Here is a 13,218-nt window from a genome sequence, read left to right on the forward strand (position 1 = left end):
ACAACTAAACAGGACAACAGGACCCTGGAGGTGCAGCGCGGCGGGGTCAGAATCCCGTACCCCCTCCCACATTGCGCGTCCACGGGAGCATGGCTCAGTGACGTCACCCTCACCTGCATCAGCAGGTGCTAGACGGCTCGGCGCCCGGCCGGCCTCCCGCCGCCAGAGAGCGCCGCAGGCAGCACGCAGCGGTCCCTGGCCGTCGCCGCCCGCGGGCCCCTGCGGCGGGGTTTGCTTCCGGTAGCTCCGGAAGTGGGCTGCCGAGGGCGGTGGCGGCGGCGCTTCCGGTTCCGGGGCGGTCGTAAAGGCTGCGCCGGGCCGGTGCTGGCGACGGTGATTCGTGGGCCGCTGCTGCCGGCGACGCCGCTCCCCGCCCAGCCGATCGGAGGCGAGCATCCGCGGCCTCCCGGAGTCGCCCCGCGCGGCGGTCTCTGCCCGTGAGCCCGCAGGCTGCAGGCCCGACGGCCCCGGGGCGAATGAATGAATGAGCGGGGACGGCGGACCCGGCGCCGGCTTTCTCCGCGGTTGACACCTCGGCGGCCAGCGCGGGGCGGGGGACGGGATGAACCGCGCCAAGCCCGCGACGGTGCGCAGGCCCAGCGCGGCGGCCAAGCCGTCAGGTGTGGGCTTGGGCTGCGGCAGCGGCGGGGCTCCGGGTGGCGGGCTCCCTGTGCGCACCACATCCCGGGCGGGGGAGCCGAGGGCGGGCCGGCGCTGGGAGCCCAGGGCGGGAGGCTTGCTTGGCGTCAGATCGGCCTCTGCCACCGCGAGCTCGGTCTGTTCCTTGTTTTCCTCTGCAACGCGGAGGTCGCGGCCTGGCTGACGGTCCTGCCCAGGCCTGCTCTGTGGTGAGCACGGCGTGACTGTCAGCCCCTGTTGTCCCTGAGTGCTCCAGACACGGCTGCGCCCTGGGCTTGCTGGCCACTTGTCCCTTGCCTGCCCTGACCCTTGTTTAATCCCCTTGGAGACCGTGGGAGGTTTCGGTCCATCTCCAGCACCCTTTCCACCGCCACCACCTAAAGTGCGTGTTTGCTCACCCCTCTTCTCTGCAGGGCACCCTCCACCAGGAGACTTCATTGCTCTGGGCTCAAAGGGTCAGGCCAATGAATCCAAAACAGCGTCCACCCTGCTGAAGCCTGCCCCTTCTGGCCTGCCTTCTGAGCGCAAGCGGGATGCTGCAGCCGCTTTGGCGGGCGCCTCAGCCCTGACCGGCCTCACCAAGCGCCCCAAACTCTCGTCCACACCCCCCCTGAGTGCCCTGGGGCGCCTGGCTGAGGCTGCAGTGGCGGAAAAGCGCGCCATCTCTCCATCCATTAAAGAGCCATCTGTGGTCCCAATTGAAGGTAAAGTTGGTTTCTGGGCTTCCCTTCCCAGAAAGCACATCCCACCCTTCGGCCGCCTCCCGGGGATTCGCTGAAGGCGGCTTCCCGGCTTAGCACCAGAGTGGAACACAGGTTCTCTGGAGAAGTGGGGAGAGGAGTCATCAGGGAGTCTGTTCTGCAAAGCACTCCTCACACAGGTGCCTTTACTGCCATGTGCTTCCAAACTGGGATGGAGATGGGAAGTGTTAATGGGACCCAGGGCAGCGTGGCACAGGCAGGTCTCAGGCCCCACTGTGCTGCGGGAGCTCGTGCTGGCGAGTGAGCTCAGCAGCCTGTGCCGGTGTTCTGTCAGCTGGGAGACGGATGGTTGGTGACTCTTCAGCTGTTCCCACGTCATGAGGGGGTGCCCCTGCTGCGCTGACAGCGGCTGTTCTTCGGGGAGCGGAATCCTTTCTTTGCCTGGTGATTCCTCTGATGTGCTCGCCGTGTGCATCCTCTGTGTCTGGTCTGCGCATTGGACATCAGCAGAAACGGAGACCAGAGCCTTGTTTTGTGGGCTCTGTGTTTTCACGCGTTCCCCTCTCTGCCTGCTGCGTGGGCGTTTGGACTTCGGTGATCTCCACGGACAGTGAGGGCTCGTCTGTCTCCGTTTCTTCACTTCAGGAGGTGGTGCTACGACATCAGTGACGTCCAGGGAGAGTTTTTAAAAAATCACTTATAATTCTGTTATTTATAGAAGAGCTTTTAATCTATGTGCACATCAGGTTGGGCCTGCTTTTCTGTGTCATCTTCCCATTGATTATTTCTGGCTGCTCCACAGTACCCTATAGATCAGATCCGTGAAATATCAAGCTAGCCCCAGGTTTTGAGCACAGAGGGATTCACACGACAGCTTTGGCACAGGGAAGACCCATGAGGGATCGGTGACGTTGAGCCTTGAAATCTGGACAGGGTTTTGACAGGTGCTTGAGGACATTAGAAAATAAGCCGCTGAGCGAGGCATGTGTCCTGGAGAATGGAACCGTGCCCGGGGAAGAGGTGAGGTCTGGGCAGCTCTCGGGGGCAAGAACCGAATCTGGCAGGCAGGGAAGATGAAGTCAGCAGCGGGGAGCCCCGGGGCAGGAGGAGCAGGAGGACACGGCTGGGGCTTGCTGGGCTTCAGGGGTGAATCAGACCTCTCATCCAGCCCAACCCTCCCCGGGCCGCCGCCCCGCCAGCCCCATGGCACCCACTCCTGGCACCGAGGGCTGAGGCCCCAGCTGGCATCTCCTGTACGAGGTGCTTCTGGAGATGAAATGGAACGCAGTTACGGAAAATGTGCGCTGAGCGGTGAAGCACTTTACAAACGTGTTAAGCAAACAGAAGGCGGAACACAGCACAGCCGTGCATAGCCCCGGGCACGTGGAAGGTCGACGCCTTCACGGCATCCAGTGCGTCTGCGCGGCCTGCTTGCCTCGTGTCCCAGGCACCTGGAAAGCGTCCAGTGGGTATCACTGAGTCCTCTGCCCTCGAACGGTTTACTCATACCAACGGCAGCACTTCCCTCTACATGTTTGCATCTTTAAAAACCACCAGAACACTCTCTTGGGTCAGAGAAGACGCTACGGTGGGGATTGCAGTCTCTGCGTTGGAGCGACACGGGCTGTCACTCCGGGAAGGGGCGCGGTGGACCTGCGGCGTGCTCCAGGGGCTGACCGCACAGGGAGGTCAGTGAGCTCCGCGTGCCGCGGACGCACAACGGCAAAGGAGGGGGCAAGGAGGCATGAAGAAATGGTGGAAGTGAACATGGGAGAGAAGGTCAAAACCCAAGGAGCAGAGACCATTGAAGCAAAACCCTGCGGGGCAGATCAGAGTTGAGAGGGCCAGCAGCGCCAGGCGGGGAGACTAGCAGAGAAGTGGCCGCTGTTAAGAGGAAAGGCAATGAATGGCATTGGGCTGGTTAATTTGAAAACTCAGAAAAAGTTGACCTATTTGTAGAAAAACGTAGTGCAGGAGCAGTTAAACCCAGAGTAACCATGAGGGACATAGGGAAAGGTCTGGAGGTGGCTGGGCCGGTGCTCGGAGTCTGGAGGGCCCTGTTCCTATGGTGGCCCGTCGTTGGCTGAGTCGGGCCCTGTGAGGCGGGCAGCATGCTCCCTGCTCCCTCCCCAGCTGTTGTCCTTGGAGGTGGGGGACCCGTGGCACAGTCCTGAGACCCTCACTCACTGGGCTTCTGTGGGTTTACCCTGTTGCCCCCTGGCTTTGGGAGGGACCCTGAAGGCGGGTTCTGCTCCTGGCTGCCCGCTCTAATGATGCCCTTCTTGTACCTGCCAGTGCCGCCGTCCGTGCTGCTGGACGAGATCGAGGCCGCCGAGCTGGAGGGCAATGACGGCCGGATTGAGGGCGTGCTGTGTGGGGCTGTGAAGCAGCTGAAGGCCACGCGGGCCAAGCCCGATGGCGCACTGTACCTGAGCCTCATGTATCTGGCCAAGATCAAGCCCAACATCTTCGCCACAGAGGGGGTCATTGAGGTGAGGGCCAGGCTGAGTGAGACAGGCCTTCACTCTGGCCTCGTGTCCCGTCCCCTCCCACCCCAATCTGCTTCTCCAGAAGCTTGTCAGCTCTGCCCTGTGTGCAGGGCACTGCTTCCCTGATGACATGCTATCTCTCATAGGCTCTGTGCAGCCTTCTGCGGCGGGACGCCTCCATCAACTTCAAGGCCAAGGGGAACAGTCTAGTGTCCGTGTTGGCCTGTAACCTGCTCATGGCTGCATACGAAGAGGATGAGAACTGGCCTGAGATCTTCGTCAAGGTGGGTTCGCCTCTCCTGGGCAGCTCCCTGGGACCTCCACCCTGCTTGGGGTGGTGGGGGCAGAGCACAGGACCCCAGGAGGAAAAAGAGGCCAACCTGAGTGTGTCCTCTCGGGAGGCTGCGTATCTGGCAGCCCGGGGCGTCTGTCTCCTGTGCTGGTCTCTGGGGAGGTCGTTCTGGGAGCCCCCTCCCACCCCAGGCAACTGGAGATGCTTGGGGAAGCACCTGTCTTGGGAGCCACAGAGCGCGGGCAGAAGAGAACTGCCCAGCAGGGGCCAGGAGTGTGGATGTCTGTCCCATGCAGGTGTACATCGAAGACTCCCTGGGTGAGCGGATCTGGGTGGACAGCCCGCACTGCAAGACCTTTGTGGACAACATCCAGACGGCGTTTAACACCAAGATGCCCCCCAAGAGCATGCTTCTGCAGGGGGAGGTGGCACGCAGTGGCGGGGATCTCAGTGCTGGTAAGACACGCCGGGTGGCCGAGCTAGGGAGCATCCGGGGTGGGGGTTAGGTCGCCGCCCTCCACGGAGCCCGCTGTTGGCGGGGATGGGTGCTCACAGGGTGGCTGGGGGATGTGTCCACAAGTGCCTGGGTCCACAGGGAGCAGCCCTCACCCTTCCCTCACGGAGGAGGAGGACAGCCAGACAGAGCTCCTGATCGCTGAGGAAAAGCTCAGTCCCGAGCAGGAGGGCCAGCTCATGCCCAGGTAGGCGTGCCGAGCGGCCTCCCGTCCGTGGGGCCCTGCGTGTGGCTGGGAGGCTGGAGGGGTGGGCCTGTGAGGGGAGCCAGCTCTCCTTCTTTCGTCCCCCCGCCCCTCTGGCCTAGGTACGAGGACCTGGCAGAGAGCGTGGAGGAGTACGTCCTGGACATGCTCCGTGACCAGCTGAACCGGCGGCAGCCCATTGACAATGTGTCGCGGAACCTCTTGCGGCTGCTCACCTCCACCTGCGGCTACAAGGAGGTGCGGCTGATGGCCGTGCAGAGGCTGGAGATGTGGCTGCAGAACCCCAAGGTGAGGGCGGGGGCGGGGCCTCCTCCTCCGGGGTGCTGTGGGGGCTGGGCTGTGCGCGAGGCTGATGGGGCGCTGCCCCGCCCCCTGTAGCTGACCAGGCCTGCCCAGGACCTGCTGATGTCCGTGTGCATGAACTGCAACACGCACGGTGTGGAGGACATGGACGTCATCTCGCACCTGATCAAGATCCGCCTCAAGCCCAAGGTCCTCCTGAACCATTACATGCTGTGTGTCAGGTGTGGCCTGGACGGGAGCCGGTGGGAGGGCGGCAGGGCCAGAGGTGGGGAGCCGGAGGGCGGGCAGGGGAGTGGGAGGGGAGCCAGGCAGGAGCCAGCGGGCAGGAGGGTGGCAGGGTGGGCGGCCACAGTCTGCACCAGCGCCCCTTGATTCGCCCTGTGTCCAGGGAGCTGCTGAGCGCGCACAAGGACAACCTGGGCACCACCATCAAGTTTGTGGTCTTCAACGAGCTCTCCAATGCCCGGAACCCCAACAACATGCAGATCCTCTACACTGTGCTGCAGCACAGCTCGGAGCTGGCGCCCAAGGTGGGGTGCTCCGCAGCACGGGGGGCCAGCCGCAAGCCGGGAGCCCCTGTGGACGTGGGGAGAGGAGAGGAGTGCTTGGTGGCGGCTGCAGCCCCGGGCGCTGGGATGCGGTGGGTGGTATGGGCCGAGCTGCGTGGGAGAAAGCCCAGGAGGGCATAGAGGGCCCAGGTAGCAGCCTGACTTCAGGTTGGGTCCGGAGCGGGTACAGCCCTGCAATGGGGCATCTTCCTCAGAAGCCCGGGCTCAGCTTGTTCGGGAGGAGGCAGCACTGAGCCCCCCAAAAAGGCCCCTGTTTCCAAGCCAAGGCCCGTCCCACCCTTCTGAGGGCTGGTCTTTCCCAAACAGGACCGGCATCTCTGGCATTGGCCTTCGGGTCCCCAGTATGAGAGTCCCCTGCACTGCAGGTGCTTGTGAAGGGAGAGCCGAGAGCAGCCCTAGGGTCGTTGCTGGAGGGAGCTAGGGCTGTAAACGGCGTCTGCGCGGGGTGCCGCTTCTCGCCGCCACTCTGCCATCCCCTCTTCGCTCATCCCCGCAGCCCGGGAGCCTGGCACGCCTCACCCCCAGGCAGTGGTTTAATGAGGCCTGGTCCCCCACGAACCAGCTGCCCTGAGAGTGAAAGCCGTGTCCTCCACTGTGCCATGCTGTCTGGGAGCGGCTGGTGTGGAAGCGTTCCTGCTTGCTCAGGCCCAGTGTGCTCCAGGGAGACAGGGCCGTCTTCCCGGCGGGGCTGTGGGAAGCCTCGCGCAGGGCCAAGGGAGGCCCCGACGGCAGGCCTGTGATGGTAGGGGAGCTGGTGGCGGTGGGGAGTGACCTGCCTGGGTGTTCTCTCTCCTCCCAGTTCCTGGCCATGGTGTTCCAGGACCTGCTGACCAACAAGGATGACTACCTGCGGGCCTCGCGGGCGCTGCTGCGGGAGATCATCAAGCAAACCAAGCACGAGGTCAACTTCCAGGCCTTCTGCCTTGGGCTCATGCAGGAGCGCAAGGAGCCCCAGTACCTGGACATGGAGTTCAAGGTGCCCCTCCCCCGCCGTGCTCCGTGGCCTCTTCTGCCATCCATGGGTGGCGCCCCTTGTGGCCAGCGGCTGGTCTCAGAGGGTGGCCTAGGTTCTATTCTCTGTGGGGTCTGAGGAAGGACTGTGCGCATGTGGGTGACCTGGTGAGGCATGGAGGTGGGGACGGACTTGGGGACAGAGTTGGAGCTGCTGGAGCCGCAGGTGTGCCCTAGGGAGGTATTGGACTTTGAGGTGCGGAGGGAGAGGAGGAGGACAGGAGCAGGTTGTAGAGGGTCTTGAGAGCCACAGGGGCGAGTTGGCAGATGGCCCCACGCCCCAAATGGTGGGCCTTGCCCGGCTTTGTTGGCTGAACTTTCTTCCGTGGTCTGAGCCTTTCGCTGACCTGCTCCTGGTCCCCATACCTCCTTGCGCATGTTGTCTCCAGGCATAGTGCTCCCTGGGCATCCTCCTGCGCCCGCTGCCTGTGGGCTGCGGGGCCTGAGCAGGGCCTCTGGGCTGCGGGCCCCTGCCCCATGTGAACCTGGCTGTGCGGTGCTGTGCTTATAGGAGCGATTTGTGGTACACGTCACAGACGTCCTGGCTGTGGCCATGATGCTGGGCATCACGGCGCAGGTGAAGGAGGCTGGCACCGCCTGGGACAAAGGAGAGAAGAAAAGTAAGGACTCAGGACAGACCGGATGCCACCCAGCTTGAGAGCAGGGCCGGGGGCCATTCCCAAGGCTGTAGGCTGTCCCCCGGGGGACCCGCCCACCATCCCGGACACGCAGGGAGCTTCTGGAAGTTGCTGTTGCCTGTTCTCTGGGCCCAGGGCCTGCTGTCTGCTCAGGTCATCTGCTCACTGGGGGCCATTTCGGGCTTGCAGTCCCACTTCCGAGAGCAGGAGGATGGGGTGGGTGGTCCTGCTGCTTGGTCTCATCACGAAGCCTGCTGGGAGCCTGGCGGCAGAGGCTGCCCAAGTGTCTTGAAGTCATGAAAAATGTGAGGAATGAAACCCTTGGGAATTTGGGGATTTTCTTTATCTGGAATTTCCCCGGCCCACAGGAGGCTTACGCGGTGCTCCCTGAGTGTTCCTCCGGCTGCGTTGGTGTCCGTCATTGTATCCCTCCTGTCGCCTGTAGGAGGCGCAAGGATGGATGCTCAGAGACCCCATCCCTGCCCCTTCTCACCCCCCGACCCTGGGAGGCTGCCGTGCAGGCACACTGTGACCCTGCACGTCCTTTTCAGACCTCGAGGTACTGCGCTCCTTCCAGAACCAGATCGCCGCAATCCAGCGGGATGCTGTGTGGTGGCTGCACACCGTCGTCCCCTCCATCAGCAAGCTCGCCCCCAAGGACTACGTGCACTGGTATGGGCCGGCTCGCTCTGCTTCCACGGTGGCCCCTTCCCTGGGCCCAGCCCACGGGAGCCTGCCACGCTGGATGTGGCCATGCACTGGCGCTGGCCTCTCAGCCAGAGATGTGCCCCGAGCAGGGGACACGGGCTCAGCTGCAGGGTCTGGTCTGCCTAGGCTCTGAGAGATGCCCCGGAGTCCCTGCCTAGAGCGTGCAGTTTCCACCCTGCGGAGCCCAGTGGGCTGGGGAGCGCCCCGGGCACCTGCACCGACAGCCCCTCTCTACCCCCAGCCTGCACAAGGTGCTCTTCACGGAGCAGCCGGAGACCTACTACAAGTGGGACAACTGGCCCCCGGAGAGCGACCGCAAGTGAGCGTGCCCCTTGCATGCACAGGGGCAGTGTGTGGGGTGCTCTGCTCCCATGAGCACTGTGGACGCCAGGGCTCCCTCTGTCTGTTCTCCCGGATCACCATCCCTGTCCCCTTCCCCGTCCCCGTGTGCTGCACCTGCCGTGCCTCTGCAGTGCCGTCCACTCCCAGGGCTCCAGCTGGCCCATGTCCGCGGGACCCTCAAACTCACTGCTCCCTCTGGGCCTCCCAAGCAGCCACGTACACGTGCCCTTCCTCCCCGGGTCGGTGTTGTGGCCCCATCTCCCGAGCATTCTTGAGTGGCTCCCGGCCATCTTTACTTTTGGGTCCCTGCTGCCCGGTCCAGCTTGCGTGCCTCCCACCCCCGTGCTTCTTGCCCCTCCTTGTGCTGTGCTGTGGGCGGCTGTGGGTGGTGGCTGGTTTATCTGTGCCCCTGGGGGTCGGGCACCTTCTCGCTTTCTTCCCCGGCGTGGCCAGGCCTTGTCCATGGAGGCCTCAGGAGCGAGTGAGCACAGGAGCGGGATGGTGTCCCCCTCCCTGCCCTGTAGAAACTCAGAGCCGGGGCCTCTCCTGCATGGGGTGGGGGGCATGTGCAGCCCCCTCCTGAGCCAGCCCTACCTGCTCTGCCCACAGCTTCTTCCTCCGCCTCTGCTCGGAGGTGCCCATCCTGGAGGACACACTGATGCGCATCCTGGTCATCGGGCTGTCCCGGGAGCTCCCACTGGGTCCCGCAGACGCCATGGAGCTTGCCGACCACCTCGTGAAGCGAGCTGCAGCCGTGCAGGCAGATGGTGAGGGTCCCTTCTCATGGTCTGGCACCCCCTCAGTGACGGCCTCCCCCAGTGGGCCTCTGCTGCTCACATCCCTGCAGATGCCCCTTGGGCACCTGTGTACGTGCTCCCGGGCTGCTGGGGTGGGCCCGCGTCCTGGTGTCTAGCTGGGCGTCTGCTCCGTCCCACAGCCCCGTGCCCGCTGGACCTGATTGGTCCCTGGAATCGGGGATGGGGCAGCGGGCATTCATCTGGCAATGACTCAGGGCGCTGTGTCTGGGTCTGTGCTTGCTGTCTGTGGGATGCACGGCGGCAGGTGCAGCGTCTGCCCCCGGAAAGGGCCGCACCAGCAGTCCTGGGGATGGCACCCGTGCCGCGAGAGCCACTTGCCTCCTCCGGCTGCCGCGGGGCCCGTGTCTGCGCCCTTGGCCCACCTGCTTGGGCCGCCCGTGTCCATCCCTGTCCCTGCCCATGCCTCGGCTGCTGGAGAGCGAGGCCCCATCTGCCTGCTGTCCTCCCACGGCCCGAGCCCTGTGCCCCGGGCCCCCCCGGTGCGTGTGAGCGGGCTTCTGGCAGCTGCACGTGGCTCTCGGTTTCAGACGTGGAAGTGCTGAAGGTGGAGAGGATCCAGCTGATCGACGCGGTCCTGAACCTGTGCACTTACCACCACCCTGAGAACATCCAGCTCCCCCCCGGGTAAGGCGCTCTTTCCCTTCCTCCCCACCCCTCCTCCCATGTTGGGCATGCCGGGCACAGATGCCCTGCAAGGCCCGCAAGGCTGGACGTGGGGCCGGACAGCTTGCGGGGGCCCCAGGCCTGCTGTCCTGCCCGCACCCGCATCTCAGGGACTCGCGGCCCAGCTGTATCTCTCTCCTGTTTACGGGCACGCGCGCGCGCACACGTTCCCAGGCGCACAGCAGGGGTTCATGTGGAGTCCCCCATCCGCTTTATCGAGCTGAGGTCCGCATAGGCCTCACCCACTCAGAATCGCTGGTGCGCTGGTTCTAGCAAATACACGGGGCTGTGGTGCCGCCGCCACAGTCCTGGTTTAGAGCGTGTTTGTTCCCCTCAAGAAGCCCGCACTGGGAGCCGTCCCTGCTCTGCTGCACACAGCCCTGGGCGGCCTCTGACCTGCACTCTGTCCCTGTGGCTGGGACGTTGTTGGACACCTCACAGTGACAGAAGCCGGTGACCCATGGCCTGCGTCTGGCCCCCCTCGCTGGGCTCACTGGGGTTCAGCCAGGGTGTAAGACGGCCGCACTCCCTTTCTTCTCCTGGCCGCGTAGCATTGCTCCGTGCGGATACCACGCTCTGTTTAAGCTCCCGGTGCCCCGAGAACACTGCCGAGGACGTTCTGCCATCCCGTGCAGACCTGTGTTTCCAGGGCTCCTCCTGGGGGGGCAGGGGTCATGTGGTTAACTGAGGTGCTGCCAACTTCTCCGCAGCAGCGCCCGGGGCTCCAGTCCCGCTGTGTCCTCACCCCACCAGCGCCTGTGTCTCCTGCGCTCACTGTCCCAGCGGGTGTGCGGAGGTGTCCTGCTGTGGCTCCCACGGGCACGTCTCTGAGCACTGACGGTGCTGAACTTCCCTTCGTGTGCTGTTCGGCCATGTGTCCATCTTGTCTGGAGAGATGTCTTTCTGGGTCCTTTGTCCATTTTTAAGTTGAGGGGTTTGGATTTTTGTTGCTGGGAGCTCTCTATTTTGCATGTAGACTGCAAACAGGTCTGTAATCTGCATGCGTCTTCCCGTCCTGTGGGTTGTCTTCCGAGCTCCTGATCGTGCCCTTTGAGCCTCTGAGAGACAAATGCTTTAGTTGTGGGAAAGTCCCATCCTGCTGGTTCTCTCCCATTTCTTGTCCTCCTGTGTCATTTCTAAGGAACTGTTGCCTTGTGTGGGATCGTGAAAATTTGCATCTGTGTTTTATGGCTTTAGCTCTGGAATTTAGGCCTCTGATCCCCCGAGTTAATTATGTGGACCGAAAGGCCAGGTCCAGGTTCGCTCTGCCACGGCAGACGAGGCGTTGCCCCAGCACTGTTTGCTGGCCACGCTCGCGTGGCTTGTCCAGGCGCCCCCACTCTGCTCCGTGCGGGAACCCACTGACGACGTGGCCCCGTGTGCTGCTGTACTGCTGCGTGGCTGTCGTGGCCCACCCAGGCTCACGGAGCTCTCTTGCATGTCCGCCCAAGACCTCGAGAGTTTTAGCTCATCAGGTCTGACTTCATTCTCCCTCCGTGGACAGCCTGTGGTGCCGACACCATGCGCTGAAGGCTGTTCTCCTTTCCCCGTCCCGCTGAAGGTTTTGTCACCCTGGTCGGCCATCAGGTAACAATGACATGTGTTTTCTTCTGGGCTCTTGGTTCTGTTCTGTTGGAGCGCGTGTCTGTGCCGCGTCCGTGCCACTCTCTTCACACCTGTGGGCGAGGCTGAGTTCCGAAATTGGGAGGTGGGAGTCCTCCAGTTTTGTTTTGCAAGGCTGTTTTGGCTCTTTGGGTCCTTGTGTTTCCCCATGAATTTTCAGGTCGGCTTGTTAATTTCTAGAAAAAAGCGCAGCGGGGTTTTGACGGTATCACTGTGGGTACAGATGGGTTTGGGGGGTGTGGCCAGGTTCACGGTGACAAAGCTCTGGTCTCCGTTCGTTTAGATCTCTTCCTCCTGTCAGCATCGGCCTGCCGCTTCTAATGGGTTAGTCTCGCGCGTCTTCCGTTGTTTGTACCTGAGGATTTTTTTTCTTCCCGATGCGTTTTGTCATGCCTGGCATTCATTTCTTTGTTGCCTTTTCAGGCTGCTGGTGCGTGCTCTGCTTCCCGACCTGCTTGCTCTCACGTGGCAGCCCTTCACTTATCTCTCCAAGTTGGCTTTTTGGATCTTCTTTGTACCCAGCAGCAGTGGCATTCTGCTTCACTCTCTAGAATGTTCTATCACCCGAAAGAGCTGCACTTTAATCAGAAGTGTGTTGTAAACATGATTTTTAAGTCACGGAGGCGGTGTTAAAGTTTGTGTGGGTGGATAGAGGGCTGCTTCTGGCTCTCCAATGGAGAGAATAAGACCCATAGGGAACACTAAGATCTCGCATTGTGACCGCCCTTGCTCGCACTTAGCAGCCAGCATGCCGGGGCTCAGCCGGCGCAGGGACCTGGGCGGTGAGTCCCGGGGCTGGGTTCTGGGCAGCGTCATGGTGGCCACTGTGCCCTTCCTGGGACGCCGGTGTTCCTGAACGACCAGGTCCTGGGGTTGTGGAGTCACAGGTGTCGACATTTTGATCTCTGAAGTAGTCCCCTCACTGGTCTGTCACCACATCGTCTCTGGGCCGTTCCACCCTGGTCAGGACCGAGTCCCATCACTGCCTCGCACTGTCGAGGCCAAGCCATGCCAGGGTGTCCTTGCATTTCAGGTACCAGCCACCGAACCTGGCCATCTCCACCCTCTACTGGAAGGCGTGGCCCCTCCTGCTGGTGGTTGCGGCGTTCAACCCTGAGAACATCGGTGAGCCTCCCTCTGGCCAGCTCGCGGTCACTCCCCCGCCCCGGGTGCTGCTCTTAACGTCCTGTCGGGACTTCGTGCTTGTTGGAATCCGGGGTGGAGCCTGCCCGGGAACTGGGCGGTGGGCCGGGACCCCAGATGGGCAGGAGTGCTATGTGCTGGCCGCGAGCCGCTCTCTCGTTGCTCCCTAGGCCTGGCTGCCTGGGAGGAGTACCCCACGCTGAAGATGCTCATGGAGATGGTGATGACCAAGTGAGTCCACCTGGGAGGACTGGGTGCCTGGGGTCCACAGCCGCCGAGCTACACGGTGGGCATGGGTGCTCGACGCCTGGGCTGGACAACTGCGCCCTGCTGTCCGCTGTGTTCCTGCCGAGCCGAGCTGGTGGCCGGGTGCATGTGATACGGTCCTGAGTGGCTGTCACAGGCGGTGGGTTCCATCTCAGAACCCGTGACAGCTGGGTTGCTCGGCGGAGCTGTGTGTGCCTCTGGGAGCAGCTGGTCAGCCTGCAGATGCTGTGTGGAAGGGGGTTGTGGTCTGGGGAGGACTGAGCGGGCATCCAGGATCCTGACGCCTACCGGGC

General features: G+C 62.9%; 1 protein-coding gene across 5 annotated transcripts in view; it reads left to right on the top strand.

The window, feature by feature from the left end:
- Positions 1–390: 390 nt before the first annotated feature.
- Positions 391–13,218, top strand: part of LOC111145695 (integrator complex subunit 1) — a 28,990-nt gene continuing 16,162 nt past the window's right edge. For 3 of the 5 annotated variants that reach the window (XM_022500801.1, XM_022500803.1, XM_022500806.1), the window contains exons 1-17: positions 391–620; positions 1,053–1,343; positions 3,636–3,832; positions 3,976–4,113; positions 4,418–4,577; positions 4,717–4,822; positions 4,936–5,128; positions 5,219–5,364; positions 5,532–5,673; positions 6,512–6,688; positions 7,235–7,343; positions 7,913–8,033; positions 8,311–8,388; positions 9,021–9,178; positions 9,757–9,853; positions 12,549–12,640; positions 12,829–12,889. In XM_022500801.1, coding sequence (XP_022356509.1) covers positions 563–620; positions 1,053–1,343; positions 3,636–3,832; positions 3,976–4,113; positions 4,418–4,577; positions 4,717–4,822; positions 4,936–5,128; positions 5,219–5,364; positions 5,532–5,673; positions 6,512–6,688; positions 7,235–7,343; positions 7,913–8,033; positions 8,311–8,388; positions 9,021–9,178; positions 9,757–9,853; positions 12,549–12,640; positions 12,829–12,889 — 2,324 coding nt within the window. In that variant the 5' untranslated portion in view covers positions 391–562. The remainder of the gene's footprint in view (positions 621–1,052; positions 1,344–3,635; positions 3,833–3,975; positions 4,114–4,417; positions 4,578–4,716; positions 4,823–4,935; positions 5,129–5,218; positions 5,365–5,531; positions 5,674–6,511; positions 6,689–7,234; positions 7,344–7,912; positions 8,034–8,310; positions 8,389–9,020; positions 9,179–9,756; positions 9,854–12,548; positions 12,641–12,828; positions 12,890–13,218) is intronic. The other 2 variants (XM_022500802.1, XM_022500804.1) reach the window with 1 other exon arrangement.

Source organism: Enhydra lutris, unplaced genomic scaffold (genome assembly GCF_002288905.1).
Source record: "Enhydra lutris kenyoni isolate GAN:26980312 unplaced genomic scaffold, ASM228890v2 scaffoldscaffold13, whole genome shotgun sequence".
Classification (NCBI taxonomy): Eukaryota; Metazoa; Chordata; class Mammalia; order Carnivora; family Mustelidae; genus Enhydra; species Enhydra lutris.